Source organism: Xiphophorus hellerii, chromosome 6 (assembly GCF_003331165.1).
Source record: "Xiphophorus hellerii strain 12219 chromosome 6, Xiphophorus_hellerii-4.1, whole genome shotgun sequence".
Lineage (NCBI taxonomy): Eukaryota > Metazoa > Chordata > Actinopteri > Cyprinodontiformes > Poeciliidae > Xiphophorus > Xiphophorus hellerii.
Window position 1 is genome coordinate 12415898 of NC_045677.1, and position 20239 is coordinate 12436136.

A 20239-nucleotide genomic window follows, 5' to 3' on the forward strand; every position below is an offset into this window, starting at 1 on the left:
CCTCCACCCAACCAGCCCCTTAGAAATAAAGACAAGAGACACAAGCTGGTATTTTTTACAGTAAAAAAATGAAACCAAAAAACAAGACTTTATTAAAGAAGCATAAAAAATAAAACTCTTGATACATTTCTCATAACCGTTAAGTCAGCTCAAATTATACGATTATACAATTTCTCCGGCTCACGGTTAAAAGGTCCATAAACTTTCAAATAAAATATATTTCAATTTTAAAATTTCTTCAATAATTTTTCTCATTTTGTTATAAATTGCCTATATGTAGTACACAGGAAATAAAGGAAAACAAACAAAAATAAAAAGTGGAAAATAAAAAATAAAAATTTTGAAGTAATAAAAAGGGTCACATTATTGTCTGGGATATTTAGGTAAGCAAATAAAATCGTAAAAAATAAAACATGTAAAAACTTTTTTTGTTTTTCATCTTAAAAATTATTAGCTAATGCCGGGTGGCTTTGAAGACATGCAGATGGTTAACTTACAAATAATGATACATGTTCTTTAGAAACTACACTTATCTTCAATTAAGTCCTTTTTGCTTTTGAAAAACAAGATCCTGTTGATTGTATCCAGGGTATTTACACACACAGGTTAGGCCTGAAACCTAGTTCGCCGACGGTTTAAACATTTTGGTTCTGCATACAAAGAGAATTAAAGCAAAAATAGGAGAGAGCAGGGGGCTTGAGGGGAGTCTGTTACCCCCTTCCCTGGCACGGCTCTCTTAGCATCCCCCCTCTAATCACAAAAAAAAAAAGGTCGGAGGTCACTGACTCGCATGCCTCAGGAAACCCTGTTTTCAAACTTTAAAAGGAAGGAATTGGGGGATGGGGACACAATTAGCTAAAAAAAAAAAAGACAAAAAAAATCCTTAAAAAGTCAATCTGAAAATAAATTTTTTTTAACCTTTTTAACATTTAAAATTACTGTACATCAACCCTAACATTTGCTCGTTGGCCAGAAAAAAAAACAATAAAAAATGCTCAAAGATTTAACATGAAAACCCATCTGGCAGAATACAACAATTTATTCTTCAACACGTCAGCCTGGACAGTTTCAAAGAAAGGGCCTCAACAGACTCGCACCAGTCATCACAGATGTGCTCATTCAGACAGCCCGGCATCTGGTCCCAGTTTGAAGACGCGAAACAACAGCAACGGATCCGACAGGAAGGGCGGGAAAAAGGGGGGGCTTGTTGTCGGTCGGAACGCAACGAGAACGAGAGCGGGGGAACCGTCGGGTCTACGGTGCACCCGGGGCTGGTGGGGGATGTTGGGGTGGTGGTGGTGGTTGTTGTTCTGAGAAGTAAATGGCGGCCCCTCGCTATAACGAGTGGGTTTGTTCGTCTCTGAGACTCAGTAGGGAGTTGCACCAAAAGCACCATGGATGAGTCTTTGTAGAGACTTAGCAAGTTCCAGCTCCCGGGTTGCATTTTCTCCTACCGTTACAAAAAAACCATATGTATATATATATATATATGTGTGTGAATGCGAACCTTTCGAAAAGCAGCAAAGAACTGCAACCACGCTGAAACTAACTGGAGCACCAAAAGCATAACTTGTATAATTCACTGTTCGTCGTCTCTTAAAATATAAAAACATAAACCCTGCAACCCGTCCTGGTCAGTGGGGAACGTCACACTACACACCAACAGGACCCGAATGAGATGAGCGCGCAGAGACGACTGGAAAACTGATTAAACATAAAAACAGCAAAAAACATTCTGCAGCTGCTGGGATTGGAACACAAGAAGTGTCTGGAAGCCCTGGATGACCTAGCTACTAGCTGCCATAAAGGATAAGTTGATTCTTCCTATACGGTGTGAGCCTGAACATGTGTGATTATGTATGTGTGTGCAGTCAGAGGAAGCCCTTGAGAATGTTTATTTTAGTTGTCATGGCTTGTCTCATTCTATGAGAGAAAAAAAACAAAAACAAAAGAAAGGGGGCCACCGAAACAGACTCCGCTGCCTGAAATGCAGCGTTTTTAACACTATAAGAGGCAGTTACTGCAAACTTGTTGAACTTTTTTTTTTTTCTCCAAGGAAAAAAAAAAACACAAACACCAAACAGGACGTGCCTGCCTTATTGGAGTAATGCTATGAAACACAGGACGAATCTCAAACTACTAACTATATAGTGCACTACATTTTGTGGAGAGTACAGCGCTGTATAGATAGATTTAACACATCCGGGTACTTGGGCCCCTATGGGGGAGTAATGGAAAGTCGATGGGAGTCGAGCTAACTTCTGGGGTCCAGGGTACAATATAAGCATTAAACAAACAAATGTCTATTAGTTTTAGGTGTTTGGATACCATGGCAGACGAGGTCAAACATTATATTAGAGAGCTTCTTGTTGCCAGTTGGTAACGTTACATTAATCACTTAAGCCAGCCTCCATTGGGGTGAACCAGTACATTTTAGGACTAAGCATTTAATATATTTTTTTTAGTCGCCGTTTGTTCGAAATTATATTTTTAACTCATGAGATACGTGATCTGTAAAATACAATTGTTCAACATGAAATATGCCAGTGTATATATTATTTTTTACTTCAAACTTAATGGTTTTCCTAGTGTTTTCTCATTGCTCTTTTAATCATTAACTAATGTTGATCATTCTAAAGCACATGGAATATTAATTACCGAGAAAATACATGAAGTTATGTCTACACAGTCTCAGTTCCTTAAAATATGAGCCATGAAGGCGGACGACACAATTTTTACAAAGAGCAGAAAGCTTAAACGGGGTTTTCTATGACTTTCATGCACGTGTAGTCAGCGGAGAGTTGGCACCCCCTGGTTGCTGCTGAGAGAAGGGAGAGTGTTCATATCCTTTGTGGGGGGGGGACTCCCCTTCGAAATTTGAGGATTTCCTGCAATTTTGATTGGCTATGTGGTGGCAGGAAGATGAGCTCACCCAAGGCGCCATTAATGCAAGAACTGCTAGTAGATATGAAGATTCAATACTATTTTTATAGACTTCAGTCGAAGCCAGCTATAGTCACGATATTTAGGCCTATTAACCTAAAAGGTTTTCTGTACAGAATTGCCAACCTACGTCTCCGAAGGTACAACACCTAAAGCCAACATTCAACATTGGTTTATTTTATACTTTTATCACTATATAAGCCCCTCAAGAGACCCATTTACTCCCATTCAAACTGTTCCATCTCCACCACCGCCCCCAAAAGGGGGAGGAGCCATTTGGGGGAGAAGGAAGTGGAGTGACGTTGAATCCATCTATAGGTACAACAGTGTCATCTGAGAGAGACAGCTTTGCTGTCCGAGAGGGGTGGAAGACGGAAACGAAAACAGTAAGAGCTGTTTCTCTTTTTTGTTTTTCTTTTAACAAAGGGATTACAGTGCGTGAAAACTAAAATTCAAGTCCCTTGTTCGTCTTCTCTCCTAAACCGTATTGGACTAAACATTCTCATGTGACATCAAAGCCCTGTCTCGTCATAGAGTTCAAAATATGTCTTACCCACACACTACACAGACAACAGTCAAACTACTAAAAGAAAAACAAAACACTAAAAACGAGTATATTTAAGTGTAACAGACACGATTTGGATCAGACGAATGAAACGGCGCCCTCTCCAGGTGATGACGCACTGGTGCGATTGGGCATCATACTAACACAAACACGAGAAGTGAAGGGATTGTCAGGCAGTCTAAACATACAAACCGACCACAATCACAGGCCGTCAGCGTCGCTAAAAATGGTACATTTCTCACTTATTACACAATAATAAACAGCCACACTAATTATGCGGCGAGGACTCATCCAAATTTCACCCAACGTGTTACCAAACTGAATCAAAGAGCATGTTCCCAGTAATCATTTGGCTTATTTATCGAATGGCTAGGTATTGTGTGGCATTGAGAATTCATCCTGAAGAGGTTCCTCGAGAAGTGTAGTGTTTTCCAATAGGTGCCTGACAAACATGCCAACCTAAAAATAAAGAATGAGGATGTTCCAAGAACCATTTCCACTTTGTGTCACGAAAGGAATTAAAAATTTTTTTTAGCATGAGCGAGTGAAAGAGCGCGGAGGACAATTGGGGGCTGGGGGAGTCGAGGGCGTTAAAATGAGGAGTAGAAAAGTGCAGGCCTCGTTGACAGCTTTATCGAAAAATATCTGTTAAGTACAAAAGTGTCAAAAGGAAAAAAGGCTGTGAGACAGAGAGAGAGCAAGAAAGAGAGAGAGAGAGAGAGAGAGAGAGAGAAAAGCAGGCAGAGATCTGAAGAAGCCAGAATGAAGACGCGTGGAGACAAACAGGCGGGCAGGCGGCCCGCAGGGGGGGCCACTCCACGTCAAAATGAAGGCCTGAAGAGATATAAGACACTAGTTTCCTTCCATAAGTTCACCGCTGAGAGACTGTCTGAGCCCCGACTGTCTGCAGACAAGTTTCAATCCACTTCCCTCGGAAAATAAGTCATTATTATTATTATTATTGGTATTATTCAACTTGACAGTTATCAGCAATATATCAACATCCGTAAAGTATCATCATCTCTATTAATGCATTTAATATGGTCCATCATCTGTGTGAAGGTTATTAGTGTGATTCCTTCCATTTCCTCCACCACAGCTGGTGTCCGTCTGCCTCCCCACCCCTACCCCGCTCCACCCACTCAGCTGCCCGTGGCATTAGGAGAAGATGCGGATGCACTGTGTGGTCGGAGTGTGGCAGACAGGGCATTCGGGTTCGGCCGACTGGCAGATTTGCCCCGCGCACTCCATGCAGAACAGGTTGTGGCCGCAAGGCACGAGGGCCGCCGTCACCTCGCTCTCGAAACACACAAAGCAGTCCCTGTTGACGCCGGGGCCGACGCCGACGAGTGCCGCCACCCCGGAGCTGCCTTTGAGGTGGCTCAGCATCCCGGAGGTGATGCCCACGTTGCTGCCGCCTCCCTCGGAGTCGGTGGGCGAGCCGCCGGGCAGGGACGAGGCCGAGCAGGAGGAGTAGCCGGTCGACGAGCCGCCAGAGCTGGAGCTGGACGCGCCCGAGAAGGAGCCGCCGCCGCCGCCGCCCGTGCTGCCGGACTGCAGCCAGGAGAGAGTGCTGAGGGGATCGCTCTGGGCGCGGCGGGCCAGAGGGTGGTCCAGCGGGCCCACGCCCGTCTCCTGAGGCAGAGTCGGAGACAGTCGCGGGGTGATGGCGCCGCCGCTGAGGCCGCTGCTGTTGCGGCGCAAGGGCTGCTGCGGTTGAGAAGGCGCGGAGGTCTTGCTCCCGGCTCCGCCGTTGACAAAAGGCGCCCAAATGTTGGAAGCACTGAACTCGAAGCCCAATTCGTCCGCGGAAGCAAGTCCTGGGGTGGACTCGCCTCCGAAGGTGAAGCCACCTCCGGCGCTGCTGGAGCCTGTGCTGAAAGGACTGGTGGGGCTGCCACCCTCGGTGGGCTTCCTGTTGGAGCTGAAGCTATCTGAGCTCATGCCGCCGTTGTGCGTGTGATAGGCGACCGAAGAGGACATCTTCCGGCTGGAGGAGTGGTGCATGGACATGGGAAGAGGTGGCGGTGGGGAGGGTGGAGGAGGGGGAGGGGCAGGGTGGTGGCTTGTTGCTCTGGACCAGAGAGAAGCTCCGAGCCCCCCGCTGAGGGAGCCGAGGCCTTCTAGACTAACGTCAGTCCCGTTGGTGTGGAAGTCGTTGTCTCCCTGAAGGTCAACAAAGGTTCCAGTTCGGAGGGTAATGTGGGTCTCGATCTCCTCTCTCGCTCTGTCCACGTTCTCCGGCATTCCCGTCACCTCAAAGACGGGGTCTTTCTCTCGGCTGGGGGTCACGATGTAGGTGTGAGTCTGCTGCTGGATGCGCTTGATGGTTGCTCCTTTCGGCCCCACGACTAAACCAACCACTCTGTAGGGGACCCTCACCTGGATTGATAAAGAAAGACGTTATTCCAACCTTGATTTCAGCCATTTCTATTCTCCAAGCCCCAGACGGATTCTGTACCTGTATGGTGGTCTGTCCCGGTAGGTGAGGAGGGCCGGGCAGAGAGCCTCCTCCGCCTGGCCCTCCAGCTTTGCAGCGAGACGCCCGGATCATGGAGAAATGCTCGGCTGCAGATACAATTTCACGCTTGGCCATTTCCACATCCTCCCTGCGCCCCGTCACGATGAAGACCGGATCCTCTCCTCTGACTGGAGTCTTTATGTAGGTGTTTGTTTTGGCACGCAGGGCCTTGATCTTACAACCTGGAAAAGTAAGAGCCACACAAACTTGTTTTAGACCCACATTGCTCTTTGACCTAATGTATCTTTTACATATGTAAATAACACAACAGCATAATGTAACAAATGACATGAAGTACTTGCTGAAACAGGGCTAAGAGTTTCAATCACATAATTTAAAACAATCATTTATACAATTATGTCAAATATCTATGCACACATGAATTAAACAAAAAAGCTCAATGAAACTGAAACTAGTTGCCATACTGCAATCAATGTGATTCGGGCATTTATGAGTTCTTCAAAATTCAACAGATGTCAACATTAGGTTACTTTCATTTCCACGAGCATGGAGTTTATTGCAAATCTAAACACTACAGAGATTTTTTTCTGTCAAATACCAAAACAGTGAGAAAACATAGGTCTAGCAGTGTTGAAAGGGTGATTTGTCTGATTTCCTAAAAATAGGTTAAAGAGAGACAGTACAATGAGACACATTAATTAGCATCTTCAGAAGGATGATACAATTTTAACTGGCAATTTAGCCTGAAGCCATCACCAATTACATCAGTGAAAGCAAATACATCACAGCACAAACACACTGTAAAAAACACAAGTATTAAACAAAGGTTATAATACCATGCATTTTTTCAGGTCCATGCCTACAATTGCTCAATAAAAGCAAACAGCTTAAAATGTAAATTGCTTACTTGCAATAATTTTAACAAAAAATATATATAAATTTCCTAACAGTGCTGAACGTGTTGATGACGCTGTATAAATACACTAGTGCTGCTAGAAAACAATCCCTCTCTGAAATATGCCTGCAGTAAAAACAATACCGATAATCATTAAAAATAGTAAAATCAGTAGCAACAGTGATGCTAATAAGGCCGCGTTTAAATTGACTTGCTCACACTGCATTAATGGCTTATATAAACACAAACACATGCCTGCTTCTTCCCCACTCTCCTCCCCCCATTCATGTGGAAAATGCTCGACTTCAATCAGGACTACCTGCCGTCTGCCTTGTTCATATCCTGCGCTGGCCTAAAACCGGCCATTACTGACAATCAAATGGAGCCAGGGCGATCATGGCAGCAGGTATTCTAGCTGCAAGTGAGGCAAAGCGTAAAAGCGGGTAGCTGCAGCAGTGTCTGTCATGTAATGTTGGCCTCGGCAGCTCCGCCGCTGCTCTGTGTCTTTAAATGCGAGGGCTTCACTGCCGGCGACCAATGGGACGCACTGAGCGTGATGTCATTCTGGGAAGCAGAAAGCATGGCTTTTTCAAACAAAGAGAACAATGCCGTAACGCTAGCGCGGCTGCGACGAAAATACCGAGCCCAAACACACGTCCAGCCTCACTTCAGGTTACATGTTGATTAAAAGCCGTAAAGAAATGCTTTGTTTGTGGGGGGAAAAGGGGGCTCGGCTCGCAGGCGCTCGGCAGCATCGGCAGACAGCGCTGGGTGCAGGGCGTTTACACCGCCCAGTCCCGTGTTTGTGCGCCTGCTTTGCCCCTGTTTGAGCTTCAAATCCGCGCAGAAATCGCGATAACAAGACATGGACACGTTTTCGCGTTCAGGTGCGATGTCTGTGAGGAAAGCGGTCGCTTTTTATGCGCCACGCACAAGCGGAGCGGGATTTCGCTACGTTTTCTTTGTTTGGTGCAGGCTTCTAGACACGTCCAGACTCCCGACAATCTGCCGCTTTGTCTGACCCTCTTCCACCCCTCCCCCTCCATCCTCCTCATCAGCCACCCTCACTCTCCCACTCTCTTGTCAGATTATTGTCAAAATATTGAGGAAAAATAAAGGCGGAAAACAGCCCAGATGTGCCTCTTTATTTTTTTTTTTTTTGAGCCAGAGTCCGCATTATGATCGCTATTAAAAACCAAAACAAGGCGACCTGAGCAGCATGCTTCAAGCTCTGAGGGGGTTTAAGTTCAGGGAGCCCCCCTCTCACCAGACAGCCACCCAAACAAAGAGCAAGCCAGACTCCAACACAAACACAAACAAGCAATAATTATAATCATCAATCAGCATTCTTACCTTGTCTCCCCACTATTTCAGCGACATGCTCGGAGCTGGGGACAGGCACACATTCAGTCATGTTCACGCTTCTTTTCCTGTTGCAGAGGACGGAGCTTTGTTCCCCGTGGAGCATGGAGTGGGACCCGGCCATGTGGTACCCGCCCGAGCCGTAGTACTCCGGAGACGGAGAGCAGGACGTCGGCGAGTCCCGGGATCCGCTGGGATGCTCCAACATCTGCAAATCCACGTAGCCCCCTCCACCCACGCCGTTGCAGCTCTCAGAGCCCGGACCCTGGGTCCCGTCCAGAGTGTCCACAAGCCCGTTGCCTCCACCGCCGCCGCCCCCACAGTCCACTTTATCCATGGCCATGAGTGACAGCTGGTCCAGGGCGAAACGGAGAACTTCTTGGTGGTCCTCATCCCGGGAGTCCTGGTCCGTCTCCCGGGGCAGAGCCACGCCACTGTGCTGGCTGCTGATCACCACGTCGTGGTCCATTATCTCGGGGTGAAATAAAGGGCTAGGCATAGTCTCTCCGTGGATCTCACATCAGATCACGGATGCCAGTTTGTTAGGAGTGATCTCACCTTCAGCTGAAAAACACACACAAAAAAGAAAATGCATTAAAAGGGGGGGGGGGGGGGGGGGGGAAATAAGGAGTTTCCAATAAATATGTAAAACACGAGTGGAGGGGAGTACCAATCAACAGCACGAGCTCTACCAGTGTTGATTTGAGCGGCTTGCTTTGTCTGTTGTGGCAGCTTGTCTGACAACTGAGCCCATCCAGCAGGCTGCTTGTTGTCTTGTCCCAACACAAGTGAATTAAAGTATTTCTCAACATTAACGAAACTAGGAATTATAGCCGTATCACCCGTCGCTGACGCGCGTGTCAGAACAGTTAAAATAAAAAGTAGAGAATGAACAGACGCTGTTTTTAGCATAAAGAAGAGGGCTAACAAGCTAGCTCCACAGTCGGCTCACAGTCACGTTGTCGACCCCTTTGTTTGGGAGCACCGCGGCTAGCTGCTTTAGCTCCGCTCTGCCAGTCGAACTTGTGTTCAATATAAAAAAGAGCCGTGTTGTTTTTTAAAATTAAACAAGCGCGGAAACATCACAAACTTACTTTATCTGACCGCTGGTATCCTTTCTTCGCCTGTCGTTCAGTCTTGGGGGAAAGACGAGAAGCAGCAAGAAAGGAGGAGGAGATCAGTGCAGCGCAATGAGCTTAGCGCGACAGCTAACTAGCCGAGCTAAATGGGGGGCGTTGGAGAAAGGGGAAAAAAAAAACGTTAAAAAGCAAAAAGGGGGCACCGATGTTGTTTCGTCTTCCCCGACGGCCACAGCACGCTCCTAGGAGGGCCGCTGAGTCTTCATTCTCCGTCTCGTCAGTGAGAAGCGTGGCTGAAACCCGAGGCTGGGAGTTCCCTTTGAGTTATAAACCAGTGATTCTCTGCTCCGCTCGGTGCTGCCGCCTGACCCCGCTCGCTCCGCCGCCTTTGTCTCACCAGGCGTACGCCGCTCCGTCTGCCGCACACACGGCACTGACGTCAGCCGCGACACAACAATGGGTTCAGAGGCCACATGCAGCATCGATGCGCCGCTTGCTGCCGCTCCGGCTCCCGATATGCGACACTCTGATTTAATTTGTTAGGGAATTTGTGTTTGACGCGTCCGGTTACAGCGCGGGCAGGTCAGAAAATGAGTAGATTGAAATAAAAGTATATGGTCATGGTTGGGTGTGTTCATCATGGCTACCAATGAGGTGTTTGGGGTGGTCCAATTACACCTCCCGAGTGATGCTCATGCTCAGTGGTATTGTTTGCTTCATAGCTTATTTTATAGCAAGAGGCATAACTTGGCAATGTCTGATTACTGACCTTAAAACACACCGAAGAGACCATTTATGTGTATAGTATACATAAAAAAATAATAATACATATCTTAAATACAAGCCCATGTATGCGTTGAAATCACACGACTCAAATTAATTCTACGATTCAAATAGCTGGTCTTATATCTCAACGCCTTTAACAATTAATCAAAAATAGCAATTGAAATAATAAAACACTTGAGCTAAATTGTGATAAAGGATGCACCAGCAGCAGAGGGCGTTCCTCTACACCCTGATATAAAGAAACTCAATCTCACTTTTCTTTCTTTTCTTTTTTTTGATGACCTCACTTAAGGTGAAACAGGAAGGAGAGGGGGTTCCGGGTAAAAGGTCTTAAATATATACTGTCTCATACAGTAAAGGTATTGTTGAAAACATCTCTTTCAGCTACTTCTGTTCGATTGATACATCTTATTTCATAATTTGCCAAGTGCTGTATGTGCGTTTGTTGCAAAAACACATTAGATGCAACATTTCAACACATCAGCAATTACCTTCCACAGGATATATTGTTGTGAATCCCCAGTTATAGTTTATAGAGAAGGCACAGATTGAGGATTTTGGATTCCTGATCAATTATTGGTCAAAACACTCTAAATTATTATTATTATTATTCTGACAAGTAATTAAAAAATAATTACAGTGCCTTGTGGAAGTATGCACATCCCTTGAAACTTGAAACTGTGAAAATCTGAAAAAGGAAAACAAAAAGTATTAATTAAATATTATTACTCTTTGTATTACTGTTTGTGTTGAATTTAATCCAAAAAAAAATAACTTGGAAGCCCATGGTAACTTTGGAGGAGCTGCAGAGAGCCACAGCTGAGGTGATTAGATATTAGACAAATCTGGCCTTTACAGAGGAGTGGTCTGACCCAACATGTTAAAAAAAAATCATGATAAGCCTGTGGTTGCAAGGTGGCAAAATGTAAAAAAAAAAAAAAAAGCTTAAGGTTTATAAATATTTTTGCACTGTGTTGTCGGTGAAACAAACTCACGAGTTATAAAGAAGCTGCATTTATTTCACAAACAAAAATAGCATAAGGATGTACAGTACATCGGTGTTGCACAATTTCACTTGTCTTTCCAAATCTTTAACGTTACTCTCTAAACTTTAATGTTGTTGGCAAAAGGACGCAAACAATGCAAATATAACGACTCAGGCTTAGTATCAGGAACAAAACTAACCGTAAAACTTGAAGAAGACAGTCTTTTACTGACGGCCACATGAGTGCCGTGTTCGTATAAAAATACTGCAGCTTTTCTATGCTTTCAGAAACACACCGTATAACAAACCACCTACAGTATCAGTAAAATATAAAGCAACGCAATCTGGGAGAACAGTTAAAAATATACAGCCTTTGCAGAACCCACATCGACATTATAAAAACACACAAATTCACATATGTGAGGTTTGTAACTTCAACACTGAGGTTAAACAGCTGGAAACTAAATGTAACACTGCATTGTATTGAACATCTTCCACAGCTGCCTTACATTAGTAGAGGTAAAAGAAAAAAAAGCACCCTTTTAGGATTACACTACCAAGTGTAAAAATGTAAAACAATAAAGATGACAGTCTTTGTTTGGGTTAGGGAAAATTTAAAGATCTCTTTTTTTTTTTCTGCATTCGAAACAAAATGGAGTCTTTTTTTTTAGTATATGGAGTCTATCAGCAAACCTGAAAAGAGACGAGAAAAAAATGTGTTACTCATTCGGGAAGGTAATACAGTTTATATTTCTGTAAACTATATGAATCCGTCTACCTCGGCTATAACTCCTCATCCTCCAGCAGCTCGGTCTTCTTCTCCACTTTGTCGTCTGCTGCATCTGCAGCAACATCCTCTATGTGAGCAAGAGAGTCGGCCATCAGGGCCTCTTCAAGTCGTCTCCTCACGTTCAGCACCAGGTCCTCCTGCCTCCTGCACACAGAAACACACACAATGTCAAAGACGACATGTTGTGGCTCTAAAGTTACACCCCCCACCCCAACACTGTCAGAGACTGGCAAAATGTAAATACTTTCAATCCACCACAAAACATCTATCTGTATAAAAAGGTCTGTTGACTGATTAATCATGATTAATCACACACTGTCCATAGTTATCTTATTATTCAAAAATAACTGCATTTTAAAATTTCTTTTAATGTACCTTAGCAGAATGCTCATAGTATTACTATAAAAAATAATAAAATATGAATGTTCTTATATGCACTGAAATGGATTTACTTGTTTTATGCAAGTTAATGTTTCTTTTATAATCACAACAATACCATAAATGATAATTATAAAGACTATTTTACAGAAAAATCTGTAAAAGGTACTTTCTCTAAAAGATCTGTCAGAAGTACTCATACATGTACTCCTGCATAAGATAACTGCGCAGCAGTACAGTTATTTTCTACAGTTAATTTTCCTCTTGTCATGAAAGAAAATTAACAAAGGCAACAGATTTTAAATGGGATTATAAAAAGGAAATAAAGAGCAATGCATAAACTGCAGCAACACAGAGTGTAATACAGAACTAGAAGTCATCCCATAAAGGGCTGTTAATAAGACTTAGTTTTGGGCAGTTCCTCCATTTGTTTGATGGAAACCCCTAAAAACATCAAAAAGCTCTTATGGAGGAAATGGATCCATGAAATCATGACAAAGGTTTCTTTCCTGAGGAAAATTTACTAAGAAGAGCTGATTAAAAACAAAAATCCTTGGAGTTGCCTCAGAAGTGAATAGCTGCATATAAAATGATGCTTTACTATGGTTTGTTTACAGCTGCTAAATAATTCTGGGGTTCTTCCCGTTTCTCTGGCTCTCAGCTGTGACTGAGACTCACAGCTGCTCTGCGCGCAGCGCTCAGAGCCGAGCCGAATGGGAGGAGAGGTGGACAGGAGGGGAGAGAGAGTGGAGCTGTTTTCAGAGACAACTTTCCTAAGAAACGGGAGACCAGCCCCACAGCTGAAACAGAGAAAGAAATAACTTCACTCCACAGTGCAGACGAGGTTTACATAAAAATCCGTGCCTTAATCGTGTGTTAAAAATTAACGCACGATTAATTTTGGTCATGATTAAAGTCGCTTGACCAGAGTCGCAATGTAGACTTGTAAATTTAAGAGTTTTTATTGGGGGTTTTTAGCTCCTTCTTCACCACAATAGACCAGAGAAGCATCCATATTATTGCAGACAAACTCCAATTCATCTAATAATGTGCCTCCTCTATGCCATCATCACTCAGAGGCAAGGCATCCAGATCCCTAAACTCCTCAGTTTGAGTAGAGTCCTCAAGTTGAGCCTTTTCACGTTTTGCCAAGTTGTCACTCCAAACTTCAATGTATTTTAGTGGGATTTTATGCGAAAGATCAACATAAAGTAGCACATAATTGTGAGACGAAGGAAAATGAAATATGGTTCTAAAAAAATCTTCAAAAAAAAAAAAAAAAAGCCAGAAGTAGTCATATTTGCAGTTTGCTACAAAACATGTAGGAGGCACAGCAAACATGCTTAACAGGGTGATCTGGCAAAATGAGACAAAAATCTAACCTTTAGACATGCTAGAAATGAATGGCAGAAACCAACTCTGCACATCCCTCTGAACACACCATCACTGCAGAGAAACATGGTGCCGGCAGCATCAAGCTGTGGGATTGATTTATTCAGCAGGGTCAAGGAAGCTGATGAGCGTTGATAGGAGGATGGATAAAGCTAAATGGTTGAAGAAAATCTTCTAGACACTGCAAAAGGCAGGCCCGCTGTAGACTGGCAGTTTATCTTCCAACAGGATAACAAGCTGGAGCTACAATGGGATGATTTAGATCAAAGCATATTTGTGGCCCAGTCAAAGCCCAGGCCTAAAAATACTCCACAATCTATGGCGAGACTTCAAAACATCTGTTCATGGACTCATCATCCAATATAACTGAGCTGCAATAGTGGTGGAGCCAAACTCCAGAAGCAATTAAGGGGTTATTGAAGCCAATTATGATAATTGTGATAAAATGAGTAAAAGCAAATGAAAGTTGAATCTAGACTGAAGTGAATAACATGAGCAGAAACTAGTCAGACCACAAACACACAGCAACCTACCCAGATGAGAACCACGGAGAAAAAGAAGCAAAAATGACTGGAAACAGAAACTAAACAGCTGAAAACATGTGGATGAAGATGATCTTTGTGCAAGGAGCAAAAATATACATTTTTAAATTAATTGCACAACTAAATCCAATTTAAAAACATTTTTTCATAAAAGATATTAACATTTCATCTAAGTGTTACCCACTCTACAGTTTTGCTATAGAAGACCATTAGGATTTTTTTTTTTCTAATTTTCTTCTATTAGGAAAAGAAACACTCAACGGCTTTTATCCCAGTTAAAACAAGAAAAATATCGTCAGTATAACTGATTTTTTAAATTATTATTGTTAAAAAGAATGCCTTTAAAAATGTTGGCAGGGTTGATTATATTTAAGTGTATTGTTTTAATATAAATTTTCAGTTAGAAATTTGATCACCACGGCAACCCTGGTTAGAAAACACCCTTCTGTTGCTCACTTTTGTTTCATGAGTAAAACCAGAGAAATTCAGTTTAAACCTAAAATTAAATCACTTTATTTTCCCCAAGAAACTATTAGCCATTCATACGAGGACACTTTTTTTGACAGAGCTCAATATTTAATAGGAAGTCCTAAATTTACACATATTTTGTAATCATAAATTAGTTAGAAGTTGTAACAGTTTTCACCCTCTGACCCCAGAGTAAACAGACAACCCTTGGAAGCACTAATACAATCACAAGAATCACCTTTGACACTTCGAATAATCTCTTTAAAAAGAGCTGGTTGTTCATTTGACGGAACTATTTTCTATAAAGGAAGCCAGAAACAATGGGTTCACACAAATGCTCTGTACTTTTAGCTCTAATTGATCCTACCTGATGTCATCATCAGTCACCACAAAGGCCTTGCAGAGAGGCTGGGCCGTGTTCAGCCAGACTCCTGGGTTTTTCTCCACCGCAGCTGTGAGCTGGCCAGTGATGGGCGCTGGGCTGGTGTGCAGCGCACTGGCAATGGCAGACAGGAGCGTTTTATCAGAACACACCGGCCCGACGCCTGAGGAAAAAAAAGGATGGGTCAAGTCAAGCTACAGAAAATGCTAATTTTGAACTCAACCTTCTTCGCATCTTGGTAGTCCTGTCCTCACCCTGCAAGCCTTTGGGAAGGTCCATAGTTTTCACCAGCTCTTCTGCTATGTCGAATGCATTTAACCCGCTCAGCTTCCGCTCCCAGAACAGCTGACCAGAGAGACAGATGTTAAGACTTTTAGCTGGAAGCCAATATGCTCCTTATTCAGGGCAACATAAAAACAACGCCCTGACTTTTTCTCCATCCTCCAACTCACTTGCTTTGGTTGATCCACTGCCTTCTGAGGGTCTGTTTTCACCTTGTTGTTGGGATGATTAGTTATCTTAGTCACTGGCTGTTTGAAGATGGAAGCAGTCTGTCGAACTGGGAGTGTTGTGTTTAAATCAGGCTTGACCTGCAGAAGAGACAACATCACACCAATACAACAAAAACAACAGCTTAAAAAGTGCATGTCTATTTGGTAGAATCACTGTTCTATTGTTTGCGTTGTCATTAGCAACTTAATTGTGGTGAAGTTAATTAAAACCTAAAGAGGTTGTTTTATAAGCATTACAAAAAAAACCTCTTAATATTGTTATGCAAAGCAAGAAAACGATATAAAAATCTACATATTTGGAGTTATTACACTTTTAATCCGCCTTTAGTTCCCATAGTTGCAGTTGCACAAAATCATGTAGGTTTATCACCAAGTGAATGATCATCGATTACACCAAACAGGTGCTAAAGATCATCAATACTCCACACTTGTTGAGGCAGAAAAAGCTGACTATTAGGTTTACAACTGAATGAGGAAGAGAAAAAAAACTCTGCTGCCAAGCAGGTCAATTACCATGGCAACAAGATCAAACTCAAGGTAGTCACATTTTGTAAATGTTTTATTATTGTATATTTTCATTGGACAACATGGAGGCTATGACACTTTGATCAAATGTAAAGCAGTCAACATGCAGCTTGTATTACTGTGTAAACTTGTCTTTCCCTTACAATAACTGAACACATTAATGTCTAATCAGCTGGCCACAAAAGTGAGAATGCAACTAAGTGAAAATGTCCAAATTGTGTCCAGTTAGCCATTTTTTCTAATATCATATGACATGGTAGTGTTACAAGGTCTCAGGTGAATTACATTTTGTGGCATCGCTCTCACAGACAGAAGATTTTAAAGAAGACCAAAATCTCAAGATGTTATTCAAACTTCACAATCACAAAGAAGCTGGAAGCCTTGAAGATTGATTTCCAAGGAAACCTAATGCAGCAGATAAAAACACATTAAGCTCGTTTCCCTCAGGAATCAGAAGATATCCCGCAGAGCCATCAGCTCAGAACTGGTAAAACACAGCATGGACTGTCCAGAGAAGTCAGTCAGACCAGGACTGATTTTCCTGGAAGACTTGTATCCTAAAAGCCATAACACCAAAATGAAACAAAGTCAAGTGACTCAAATTTGTGCAAAAATGGCAGTGACTCTGAACTGACGAGTCAAAAATGGGAAATATTTCCCTGAAAGCAGAAGGCATATTGTTATCGGGAAGGATAGAAAGTTGAACAATAATGTGTTTCTGCAGGCTATGAACGGAAATAAATGTTCTTTACAAGCTTGGCGCTGCTTTTCTGCATTTAATGGAAGGTTACATGAGACAGAACACTATAAGGATGAAGATCTGATTAGATCTGCAAGATTTTTGGAAAAACTTTCCAGCAGCACTGAAAGCAGATGGTAGCCACAACAAGAAAGGATGGATTTCTCTTTGCTTTGTTCACAGTGTTTTTTTCTTTTTTACAACTTTGGCACAGAACTCTAAAAAGTGTGAGACATTTAAAAGTACCATTTATCTGTGACTAATGTAATAATGCAATACATAACCGGAGAAGGTCCAACTATATACACACAAGATTTAAAATTTTAAATCATAAACCCCTTTGTTTCAGCTACTTGATGTATACTTTAATAAAATACAGTCTAAACATGTAAAGGCTACCAAGCTTTGTATGAACAAAAGCATTTAACTTTTCAATAAAAGGGGAAAAACCCTGTTGAAAATTGACAACAAAAAAATTATCTTAATAATTTATTTAATGTTAGTTTCTGGAAGGTTGTTGTCTTCATACCCTGAACAGTCTGCTGTTGATCTCACCTTGAGCTGATGGTTTACATCGTAGAGATTCTTGTGTCTGCTTCTCTGCACTTTGGTCTGCAGCGATCGTCCGGCCCGCAGCTGGCTGGCGTTCACATCAGTGCGAAGGTCGCTGCGGAAAATCTGTGGCTTGTTGAGAATACGCTTAACAGGTAGGCTGAAAAAGTAAAAGAGAGGGGGGAAAAAAAGAAATATGATAACGTGTTCTTTTTAATTGTGCGCGAATGTAACATGAAATGGAACATTTAAATAGGCTTACTGAAGTAGTGATTTACCAATATCACTTGGCTTTTTACATTTTCTGCACCCCAGGGTTGTATTACTCAGCTGTCTGTGGACGTCCACCTCCAATAGATGGAATGACATAAACATCAAGCCCATTTCTGTCTTATTTCTATTGATTTTTAGAGGTAAGGTCCAGTGAGTAAAAGGTCTGTGTAGATTAGAGATGCACCAATCAGACGTTACCAGGCTGATACAGATTTCCAGGTTTCTTAGAGATCTGACTTTCCTATTAGGTTCAGCTACAGATTTATATCTAAGGACTATTAAACATAAACCTAATTCACGGCAACTTTATTTTACATCTACAATTAAAACAAAAAGTTGGCCGTAAATGACATGAATGCCAATGGCCTCTTTACAGAAGTGGTTGAAACTACCCGATTATCCCTATGAATGCATAAAAGCACATGTCTAACATCTATCTGATTTTACAAAACTCAAAACAAACCCTCAACAACAAACATGCACTTTGTTAGTATGTTGACAGACTGAAAAAAATAGGATTTTTTTCCCCCCATTTTGATGCATTCAGAGAGCCGGAAAGAAATCAGACATTTTGGTTGTTGACGTGATTATCAACGATCAGAGAATTTGATAAAATATGGGCTGATTTTGATCATAGGCAAGTTGATAAGGGTGGAGCATTGCCTACTGCACTAAAGAAAAGTTCTGATGGGATTTTATGAGCTGCAAGAGAAGTGGGTTAGAAAAAAGGACTAACTCTACCTTATAGTGTAATAATAAAAGTTTAAAAATGAAATGCACATCTAAATTCCAGAAAGTAATCTGTAAAAACTTCAAATTTTGTATCAGCATTTTAAGAGATGCAAAAGAAATATTCGGCATTTGAAACTTTCGACTGTCATCAAGAAGAGCATAAAAGCAAAAAGTGGTCAATTAGAGGATAATGTCTATCACCACATCAAACCTATTTCCATATTACAAAATACAGTAAATGAGAGTTTCATAACTGAATTAAAAACTATTGTAAAAAAAACAACAAATAGTCAGTTGGATACATGAGGCCCCTACATCCTTCCTCTTTCATGTGTGGCCCAAGACAGAGGTGACTGGATAGACTGGTAACGACAAGCCAGGGAGTTACAACAACCAGAAGTATTTTTTATCCCTATTGTCACTAATAATAATAATAATAATAATAATAATAATAATAATAATAATTTAACTTGTTCTGAATAATTTTACTCAACTACAAATAACATATTTAAAAAACAACAAACGTCTAATTAGTTCATAACTGACGGAAAAATACATTTAAAGAAAAAAAACAAAAACGTAGCCACATATAGACACACCGTAAACAATTAATGCCAACCTGTGCAGTATTCCTCCCCGTCCTTAATTTTATTTGTGTGTGTGTGTAAAAGAAACGTTGGAGCGTGTCTTTGGCAGCAGGAAGTCGTCATAAGGTCCCAGACAGGAGGGGGTCGCTGAATGAAGTGCAACACCGGGCCCTGCACCCTCGCGACTCAAGCGTGTGTAAACAATGAAACTTAGCTAGCTAATCAAGCTAGCGCCCTGGGGAACAACAACGACCCACACAACGTACCTTCCGCTTTCAGTCACATTAAACCATAAATTCAACGAACCCAGTAAAATACCAATTTGTTTAAGACGGTGACAGAGAATAAACATAACTCCGACATGTCCACAAGCTAATGAGTGTTTTAACTACTCAACGAACGCGTGCCTGCACATCTTGTTCAGAACAACTCAACCAGCACGCAGTTCAACGCCTCACCTTTTTCTCTCCATGGTCCCGTTTTGTATCGCAGTGTTGGCTGGAGATTCTGCGAAGAAAGAGGGGAGAAAAAAGTCCGCTATCTACCTGTCCTAAATTTACAGTGTTTAGCTGTCGAATTCTGCTGTCAGGACTTTTCAACGCCTGCAGATCACTCCGCCTGCTGGACGCGCAGCATAATCTACTGTAATGCATGCGCCACACAACACTGTAAACTAGTCCGACTTTGACTATGCATCTCTGCTCTAAACGTTTTCACTTACACAATCAGAAAGCAGGAGCAGCTTCCACCTACATGTGACTTTTTACATGTTATTTATTACAAATAGACTGTTTTCATATGTTTGTAGTTTTAAAGAGTTGTAATTAAAACACCTTTTATTGCACTTGGGAAAAATAATAGTACACATTGGACTACACACATATTACAATAATAGAATAAGAATACAGCTTTGGATGTAGGAACTATTTTTGTTCACCCTAAAAACTGTTTTAAATGATATTCAGATCTTAATTTATAAACCTAAATATATACACACACACACCATATTAGTGGATTTCAGGTCTTATGTTGGCCTGTAACTTAAGTTTGTGATAATTTTCTACAGTGAAATACAACTAAAGAAAGTAGCTCAACCAACTTTACTCCTGATAAGAATAATCATCTTTCACATACAACTCAGCTGATCCTTATCTCGTGGTCTCTTAAAGCAAGTATAAAAAGAGCCTTTTTTTCATAAAGGCACATTCCAGCCAATCAAAGATCTGATTCAGTCAACAGTCTATACTGCAAGGAAAATCCCTCCAGGAAT

The 20239-nt window shown here is 41.9% G+C and overlaps 2 protein-coding genes across 2 annotated transcripts; both read right to left on the minus strand.

The window, feature by feature from the left end:
* Window positions 1-49: 49 nt before the first annotated feature.
* On the minus strand, window positions 50-9921 carry LOC116721685 (RNA-binding protein MEX3B). The gene is made up of 4 exons (XM_032565570.1): window positions 9342-9921; window positions 8239-8811; window positions 5970-6211; window positions 50-5890 (listed from the first exon to the last, which is right to left on the minus strand). Exons 2-4 carry the CDS (start codon window positions 8744-8746, stop codon window positions 4667-4669), a joined length of 1974 nt encoding a protein of 657 aa, XP_032421461.1. The 5' UTR covers window positions 8747-8811; window positions 9342-9921; the 3' UTR covers window positions 50-4666.
* A 1189-nt stretch (window positions 9922-11110) lies between these two features.
* On the minus strand, window positions 11111-19595 carry mbd3a (methyl-CpG binding domain protein 3a). Its single transcript, XM_032566111.1, has 7 exons — window positions 19428-19595; window positions 17381-17537; window positions 15502-15639; window positions 15304-15394; window positions 15035-15212; window positions 11876-12031; window positions 11111-11790 (listed from the first exon to the last, which is right to left on the minus strand). Exons 1-6 carry the CDS (start codon window positions 19439-19441, stop codon window positions 11881-11883), a joined length of 729 nt encoding a protein of 242 aa, XP_032422002.1. The 5' UTR covers window positions 19442-19595; the 3' UTR covers window positions 11111-11790; window positions 11876-11880.
* Between the last annotated feature and the right edge of the window lie 644 nt (window positions 19596-20239).

Coding starts and splice junctions, on each gene's coding strand:
- LOC116721685 (XM_032565570.1), bottom strand. CDS start 8,746: ATGCCTAGCCCTTTATTTCACCCCGAGATAATGGACCACGACGTGGTG. Junction 6,212..8,238: donor TGAAATAGTGGGGAGACAAG/GTAAGAATGCTG, acceptor TTACTTTTCCAG/GTTGTAAGATCAAGGCCCTG. Junction 5,891..5,969: donor CGGGACAGACCACCATACAG/GTACAGAATCCG, acceptor TTATCAATCCAG/GTGAGGGTCCCCTACAGAGT.
- mbd3a (XM_032566111.1), bottom strand. Junction 15,640..17,380: donor ATGTAAACCATCAGCTCAAG/GTGAGATCAACA, acceptor TCTCTTCTGCAG/GTCAAGCCTGATTTAAACAC. Junction 12,032..15,034: donor GTGACTGATGATGACATCAG/GTAGGATCAATT, acceptor TTCTGTGTGCAG/GAGGCAGGAGGACCTGGTGC.